Here is an 8,216-nt window from a genome sequence, read left to right on the forward strand (position 1 = left end):
ATTTAAATTCAAATTATTAATGAAACTAAGCAAAATAATCAAAACATTCCCATATAAATAAAAATTTGGGTAGGATAATTTTTTTAAATACAGCTTAAAAAATGTTTATTGAATATTATTTTATTTTTCCTGTTCACATCAAAATAAAGATTGTTAAATTAATGGTTCATCCTAAAACTTTACTACATCGTAAATTTATGTTTAAAATGATTTTTTGCTATTTAAATATTTTTTTTACTATTATGCAATAATTTTATTAGATAAAAATAATGAGTGATATATTTTTGGCAAATTGTTTGCTACTACTTACTTGCACAGTCTTCCAATAAGGAGTTAAAGAGAATAAAATATTATTAGAAAGCTATATATATACTTTTCTAAATTTCATTCACTGCCAATTACAAAGGCCAATTATTGTGCTTCTTTTCAATTTCATGTTAAAATAAAGTGCTTTCATAAAAATACATAATAATATATATACATATTATGTATACATCAACAAAGATCACCCAGAGCACAATTTTACTATCAACCTTCCAATGGAATGCATCGTTATAGAAAAATGATTTCACTTTATCAAAATAAAAACAAAACAAAGCTTTCAGCTCCTACAAAAATTCCTTTCAAGATTTAAGTTTCAGATCTCATATACTGACTAAGTATTTAATCTCTAGAAAATAAGGCTGTGGTTATCAATGAAAGATTCTATCACTGCGATTTCAGTGTCCATGCCTGGAATGCCTCCTTGACTGTTGAGCGACGGCAGCTCCAAAGCAGGCATCAGCGTTGGTGCAAAGACGGTGGCTATATTGTGTGCAGACATTTTGTTCGACTCAGCAAATGAAGCAACTCTAAAATGGAGAGAAAGTTTTACAAAATTAAAATAATTTTAAATTTATCAGAAATACCTTGAAAAGTGCTCTACTAAATACTTGAGTGTGTGAAAATGAGCAACAGGAAGGCAGTTTACTCCAAGTTTCAAAGCAGAAATTCTTTCAGGTATGGTGCGTATTTCTGGAATTATATAATTAGTACTATTTTTTTTTCAATTTAATTAAACACGTTACCTGCCGCCGCACTAAGCATTGGATGCACTTCGAATGTGATGACAGGGATGGGCAAGAGTCTTAAGAAAAGTTTCAAAGTCCCAGCAATGACGTTGATATTGTCATATACATCAGGGCCTAGTTCAGTCTTTTCCCCATCTGAAAAAAGGATTAAGTCGTCAAGGGACTTTGGGAAAATAAATTCAGACCTTTGTCGAATGCCATTTTCAAACTCTCAACGTGGTCCGAGAAACCAGGCACTCGGTAGAGTCCCTCAGCTTGTGCAAGTCCTCTCCTCTCAATCTCCTCAACACATTTGTCCACCACAAAAGGTCTTGACATCTTCAGGGCTTTGGTCAGGGTGGTGAGATCAGTGCCAAAAATACCCCGCAGGTTGTTGAGATCAGGGCAGCAATCGCTTGGCACTTTTTCGCTGCACTTGTGATGCGCACTAAAACCGCAATCTTCACACAAATAATTACAACAATAAAATGAATACACAATTTTGATTAAATTACCATCGCATCTAACGCCCTGGCCACTGAATCCCCAAAGGAAGTTCCCACAAAACTCACACCAATTGAGACCCTTAAAGTTGTAAGTTTTAAACGAGTGGGCTTTGTCGTAGGAGTCTCGCTTCCTTTCTTCGCCAAAATTGTTGTTTTCTGATTTGAGTTTCTATAAAACAAAAATTAACAGTGGATATTATATAAATTAGAAATTTGGAACATCATTATAAATAGACGAAAATTGCTCCTTTATTAGTATTTTTAATTGAATTCAGTTAAATGTGCATAATTTTCTGCCAATTTTTAATACTTTTTATTTCTCCAAATATGTTTCAAAATTCTATAAAAAAAGTAGACCTTTGTTTTCTCCAACGTCTTCATTTTCAGTCTGTTGAGTGTCATGTAAGGGCTCTGCTCGTAATTGTTGTACGAGTACATCTTCTCAAGGTACGACCCTGCCTTGCTCTCGATGTAAATGGTGACCAGTCCATCAGCAACCAGATCAGCAATTGAAGGAAACCGCTTGTTCTTAACATAGTAACTTTTATCCTCTTTGTCAAAGAAAATTTTATAGTTCTTGACGACCCCTCCGATCCTGCAATTACAATATTGTATTCAAAATTTAGGACATTATTTTAAATTATATCAGACGAGACCTGATGGAAAGTGTCTGCTGTCCATCTCTGCTGGTGCGGACAAGGTACATCCCATCCTGTGTCAACAATTTGACAGCCTGTGAATGAGACAATAGGCCGTGGTGTTCAGCGCCGAAAGTGTCGGTGTTTTTGTTCTGATGTTTTGCAAAGACCGCTTGTGGTCTCGGAGCTTCCTGCTGCAGCTGGTAGACTGAGGAAAAAGAAGGTCCTCTCATTGTTACGACCACGTCATATTACACTCCTTAGGGAAAACAATAATCGCTACCAAAAGCTTATCACACAAAAGTGTGGTCTTAGATAATGAAAAATATTGGCAGGAAGTTGCAATCCAAGAGATAAGATGAGGGAATTTGAACGGTTTTGGAGGGAATTAAAACTTAATTTGTGCAATATGTAATCTTTGATGCGAAATCAGAGAAAAGGAACGAATAATGCAAAAATTATGATAATTTTGTGAACTATTATTCAATAAAATTTTGAAACAAAATCTCACGGTCTGATTTCCACACTCGCTCTCTGCTGCTACTTTTAGCGCAGGTGGCCTCCTCGACTCCTACGGAAAAATATTAAATTTGTCAGATCAAAATCGCTCTCAACAAACAACATCAAAATAAAATTTCTTGTCAGCAAAATATTAAACATTTTTTTTATTGTCCCTTACCAGTCTGCATCTCGGGCAGGGTAAAATGAAAATTTGCAGCGAATTCACTCCATCAACGCGAATTCCGCCGCAGCAGACCATAGAAATCGGTCGAGGAAAACAAGAGCACCAAACACCAAACAGGCAGTCCACAAACCAATCACCACCTGTGACCAAAGTGAGAACACCATTTCAGTGGTGCCAGCATTGGGTATTTTAAAATTCCTACTTATTTTTATTACAATTTAACTAAATTTAACATGATTAGATATATTTCAACTATTTATTATTTAAATTTGTTATTAGTTTATTGAAAATAGCACTCGCCACTCATTAATTACGAGAGTTTTGTTTCAATATTTTGTTAAAACATTTTGTTGTTGGTGTGCCTGCCGTTCTAGTGGGTTGCTAGTGGGAAGTGGGAGGATCCCCAAAGACGAAAGTTGGACGACGTCGTGTTGTTTTTTTCCCAGCTGCATGTTTTTCACTCACAAATATTAAGAAAACTTTGAATATTTGTACAGAAACCAAGTATTTTCAATAAATGTCGTCCGATTATTACAAAGACATCAAGCACAGTGACAGAAAAAGGTAAAGTATTTACTATACCTCTGTAATTTTCTAATTTTATAATCAATGTTTTGGTTTCAAAAGATGGATTTGCATCTATCCCGCGTATCTAAACAGCAAAAAAACGAGGGCTGAGGGTCGGAAAGTGCCTTTGGCTAAGGTACTTTTTGATTTAATCATTAACTAGCTCTTTACTTATGTCCCAAAAATTTCTATTTTAGGCTGTTGACACGCCAACTGTCCAAGAGATGCGAGACGTTTTGCAAGCTTCAAATGTGACGATTGGCATTGAGAGGAGCTTCTACAGCAGGGAACGTAGCAAGGAGCCTCAGTATTTTGGTCGTGTCAGGGTGCATCTAAAAAATGACGATGGAACTCCTCTCAACCCAGAATTCCCCACAAGTACGTAAATTTATAATTCTATTTTATTTCGATAACAGGAATAAATCATTTTCTTTATTTTGCAGGAGACTCAGTTCTGCTCCACCTGGGCGAAATGATTCCAAAACTGAAGACAAGAACGCAGCAAAAGCAGAACACTGAGCAGCAGGCATCCCAATCAGCGGCCGCCTCGTCATCGAAGAAAAAGGGCAAAGGTCGTCGCTAAATCTCAAAAGCGCTCTATTCCGTGTTAAGTTTTCCTTTTTATTTTCTGGTAAGCCCAATACATTTCTCACAAGAAAAATTTAAAACACTTGTGTTTTTATATTAGATAATTTATGCATTTTCCCAAAACCCTGCCCAGTTACCTTCGTTGAAAATAATAAATTAATTTTCCCTTGTTGTGGGTTACTTGGAATAAATGTCGCCACTGGGGTAGAAAAACACATCTTGGAAAACCGTTTCAACTGCGCTGGCCCATTTTCCTATGCTGTGGGGTACACGTCTTGAAGCCATGCACCTGTAGACGCCTGCGTCACTCGGGGATATGTCTCTCAAGTAAAGGGAAGCTCCCTCAGGTCTTTGAAGGACAGTCGACCTTGCATAGTAATTGGGACTAGCGGCTGGAAAATGAAAAATGTTTACTTTTTATTATTCAATTTTTAAAAGATTTTAGCCTACCTGTGCCGTCGTAGTAAAATTCTCTTTGGGATAGATCCCCGAAGTACAGAGGGTGGTAGGTGTAACTTCGTCCAGTTGGGTCGGTAACTCTCTCCCAAACAATATTCTTTAAAGAAAAATCATATTTAAATGGAACATAAGAAGCAAGCATCTCCATTTCTAGAAATTTAGGGAGTTCAATTGTTAAAATTTTCTATTTTATTTTTGACTCATAATTTTTGTGCTGAAAAAGGCATTATTGTTTCAATTACTTCAAATCTTTAATTCCAACACTTGGTCATTGCTATTGATTGTATTTTAAAATTTTCATTCTCATAAATTTTAATTTTAAATTTTTTTTAAATATACTACAAACCTGCTGCAAACAAGACTCTATTTTCAATTTTTAATGCCGTAAAAGGATTTCATTTATATTTTTATATTTAAATTGAAGATATATTATTCTTTTAAATACGGTAAAAAGAAGATTTAAATAATTAAGCTGTTTAACGACTTAATTCATAAACTAATTTTTCTTCTGAACTGAGAATTATTAAAAAAAGCCTTCAAAATTACAACCTTAAGAAATACAAAAGAAATCCACTTGATATTCTTCATTATGGAGTTTTCTATTATAATTTTTTAAACAATTTAATTCCAGCCAAAAAAAATCTAATTAAATTAAATAAGTTTAGTAATCCTATAAAAAAATTGACAAATATTAACTCACAGAAATCAAGTCGTTGGTGGGAAAGTCACATCTCAGTTCGGCATCTCTTCCTCCTGAAAGCACCCTGAAAAATCCTTGGCCAACCCTGGTTCGGCCCATGTGCACTGAAAGGTCAAGATCATTTCGTCTGTAATAGGGCAGGTAGCCAGCTGCGGGGCTGCCCGCCCTTTCCCACTCGTAGAAATAATCCTCATCGGAGACCGGCAGGTAGTCGGAGGCGCCGACGGACGCTGCGACCACCAACACCAAGAATACGAGTCGACGCATCTTTGTGAGCTCGGATGCTGACCGGCGTCGGCCTTATATTGGGCCAGCCGCATCCTGTCCTGTCCTTTTCTTGCTCAAATAACAATTACGCGAGCGACGACAACTCCCCATTTTTGCACAATTAACGATTCGCGCCGCCCGCTGTTAATTATTCACGGCGCGCCACAACAATGACAAAGTGCCAAAGTCAAGTTTGCCACTTTTGCGCCGTCCGTCATTTCTTCCGTGCGTTGAACTTTTCCCTAAAAAACGCGTCTTTAAATTTTTAACACGTTCTGGTTTGAAGGTGATAAAAATTTTAAATGGAGCATTTGGACATTTAACTGTAATTTTTACAAATGAATTTGAGAAAAGGGATTTGCTAGCGAGCAACCTTGGAATTTTTACATCTCAGTGGTTCTGAGAAGAGCAGAAGCTTCGCGGTAGTTCCGATTTGCTATGCGCTTCAGATCGTTTTTATGTTTTAAATTGTGTTTGGGTGGAGATCCCTTGGATGCGACTTTGAACCGAGGAAGGCTTTATCTAAAGGCATTGACTTTTGTTATTCACATTTTCAGTAAAGCTTTTTCCTTATTCTAAGCAAAATTTGAAGGTTTCAAAAGTTAGCTGAACTTTTAATTCTTTAAAATGTTTTACCAATTATAATCTTCAGCACTAGTTAAATAATGCTTTCATAGCGTTGGAAAACTAAATCACATGCATGTTTAATTTTAATAATTATGTTACAGTTGCCTTTATTATTTACAAATTTTAATTTGGTATTAGTGGAATGTCATTTTTTTATGTTAAAGCAGCTCTTCCTCTAAGTCGACAACGACAGGTGCATCTTCGTCATCATCGTCTTCTGCATCTCTTCCGAAGCCCCAACCAAATTTTGATTCCAACTGCTGCTTCAGTCTTTCCGCTTGTGATTTGAGTCTTGTGTCAACCGTTTCTCCTGACTCTTTCAGATTTTGGAATAGCTGTTTCATTGCCTGGTAAACTGCGTTTTGTCCAGCAACCACATCAACCTAAAAATTATAAAGAATAAAATATTATAATATTCAACTCTCTAGTTAATTTTAGAAATTTAAGATATTATAATGAGGTACCATAAAATCTTCAGGTATCTGGTCCAGATGTGTGCTCATTACAGTAAGAAACCTGGAAAACACTGCTCGTTGCCTCGAGAGGGCATCTTCACTGGAACAAAGCAAAAGCAGCAGTGCTTTCCACTGCTCAAACGCCTCCAGACTGTGGCCCACCAAAAAGCAGATGTAGCAAATTTGCATTTCTCCCACATAATCAAGCGGACTGTAAAAAAAATTAGTTTCATAGTGAGTTGTAAGAAACACAAATAAAGTTTATTTACTTTTTATGGGACGAGATTATTTTTTCCAGAGCAAAACTACTATCAAGGCTGTGTTTGGTGATTTCAGCGGCCGAAGCTCCTTCTGGCCATTTGAATTCTGGAACTTCCGTCACCCTCAAAGCAGTTCCAGCTTTAGGGGTCAACTGAGGCAAAAGGGCTTCTTCTTTGTCCAGCGTCCTTCTCCTCTTTTGAGACGACTCGGGTATTGATTCAAGCTCCAGTGCTGATCGAACAAGACCTTTTTCCGGTGATAGTCTTGCCAATACTTCATCTGAATTTTAAAACAAATTTATAAAACTATGTACTGCAAGATCCTTAATTGTTTTAAATAAACCTGATATGCCGTCGGAGAGCTTTATCCAATCTCTGTAAGTTTCGAAAGGGTATGGCGCCAAGTATTTGTCCAGATGAAGGAGGTTACTCCGAATTCGACTAATATCTTCTTCAGTTGCATCTAAAAACAATGTAAATTTAATCAGTAATCAAACTGCCAGAGAATGAGCAATTCATTACTCTCAAGACTGATGTCCTCTTCTTTTGTGTCCCATTTCCTGACTAGAATTTCTGATTTCTTGAAATTATGGAAAAATCCGACTCGTGGGGATACATCTCCATGTTTATTACGCGCACTAAATGAAGGGAAAAAATTAATACATTTTTTTGTTCGCAAAGATTAAAAAACAAATGACAGATAATTTTTTATATACAATTGTCAGAATCTGTTTTCAAAAGTTTTTAAAATTATACATTATTATATTTCAAATAAAGTTAATAATGTTTGAAGTTTACAGATTATATTTATTAAAATTAATTTAAATTAGTTCTATAATAAAATAATAATTTAATTATATTATTAACGTTAATATATTTAATTTAATTTAATTAATAAAAAAAACCTGTATGAAATGTAGTGCACTCCAGGAGGGATCATTTTCATTCCTTTAAAATTGTAGTCAACGACCCAGGTCTTCATGTCCATCCCAAATTCCGTTCCTTCCGGGACGTCCAAAAACGCGAGAGTCCCACCTTCAATCAACATCCGCTTCGCCAATTCCTGGTCCATTTCCATGTTAATTCGGGTTTACTTCAGAAGTTTTAGGAAATAAAAGTATTGTTTTCGATTCTGTTCAGTGCTGTCGATAGGGAAAAATCTTTGACCTGCAAAACGGAAAAAATCAATTTAATAATTATTAACAGCATTATGAATTAAACCATAAAATTATCCAAGAAAAATAATTTCTGTTTACTTTTTTCCCTGTTTTAGTCTTTCAGCCTGGCCGACGTTTTTTGTGGGTGGCGGCGCAGCAGCGGCGGTTTTGGCTTTTATGTATTTTGCGGCGATTCTTCGACCTGCGTGTTGCGTGTTTATAAACAAAAACACACGGCGCATCGACGACGGCGCCGCC

At 36.1% G+C, this 8,216-nt stretch overlaps 4 protein-coding genes across 4 annotated transcripts; 1 reads left to right on the forward strand and 3 right to left on the reverse strand.

Annotated features, from left to right (window-relative positions):
- Positions 1-110: 110 nt before the first annotated feature.
- Positions 111-3,028, reverse strand: LOC132204347 (beta-chimaerin). Its single transcript, XM_059632817.1, has 9 exons — positions 2,873-3,028; positions 2,705-2,764; positions 2,212-2,401; positions 1,913-2,150; positions 1,565-1,724; positions 1,256-1,510; positions 1,068-1,205; positions 909-1,014; positions 111-851 (listed from the first exon to the last, which is right to left on the reverse strand). Exons 1-9 carry the CDS (start codon positions 2,880-2,882, stop codon positions 671-673), a joined length of 1,338 nt encoding a protein of 445 aa, XP_059488800.1. The 5' UTR covers positions 2,883-3,028; the 3' UTR covers positions 111-670.
- Positions 3,029-3,275: 247 nt separating this feature from the next.
- Positions 3,276-4,113, forward strand: LOC132205401 (signal recognition particle 19 kDa protein). Its single transcript, XM_059634435.1, has 4 exons — positions 3,276-3,442; positions 3,506-3,581; positions 3,643-3,823; positions 3,889-4,113. The coding sequence occupies exons 1-4, from the start codon at positions 3,396-3,398 to the stop codon at positions 4,026-4,028; spliced, it is 444 nt and encodes a 147-aa protein (XP_059490418.1). The 5' UTR covers positions 3,276-3,395; the 3' UTR covers positions 4,029-4,113.
- Positions 4,029-5,614, reverse strand: LOC132205400 (uncharacterized). The gene is made up of 3 exons (XM_059634433.1): positions 5,193-5,614; positions 4,484-4,589; positions 4,029-4,425 (listed from the first exon to the last, which is right to left on the reverse strand). The coding sequence occupies exons 1-3, from the start codon at positions 5,457-5,459 to the stop codon at positions 4,211-4,213; spliced, it is 588 nt and encodes a 195-aa protein (XP_059490416.1). The 5' UTR covers positions 5,460-5,614; the 3' UTR covers positions 4,029-4,210.
- A 543-nt stretch (positions 5,615-6,157) lies between these two features.
- LOC132205399 (protein AAR2 homolog) lies at positions 6,158-8,213 on the reverse strand. Its single transcript, XM_059634432.1, has 7 exons — positions 8,058-8,213; positions 7,707-7,968; positions 7,324-7,439; positions 7,145-7,264; positions 6,811-7,081; positions 6,551-6,752; positions 6,158-6,469 (listed from the first exon to the last, which is right to left on the reverse strand). Exons 2-7 carry the CDS (start codon positions 7,877-7,879, stop codon positions 6,245-6,247), a joined length of 1,107 nt encoding a protein of 368 aa, XP_059490415.1. The 5' UTR covers positions 7,880-7,968; positions 8,058-8,213; the 3' UTR covers positions 6,158-6,244.
- Between the last annotated feature and the right edge of the window lie 3 nt (positions 8,214-8,216).

The sequence above is a fragment of the Neocloeon triangulifer genome, unplaced genomic scaffold, assembly GCF_031216515.1.
Source record: "Neocloeon triangulifer isolate White Clay Creek 2 clone unplaced genomic scaffold, ASM3121651v1 ptg000002l, whole genome shotgun sequence".
Taxonomy (NCBI): domain Eukaryota; kingdom Metazoa; phylum Arthropoda; class Insecta; order Ephemeroptera; family Baetidae; genus Neocloeon; species Neocloeon triangulifer.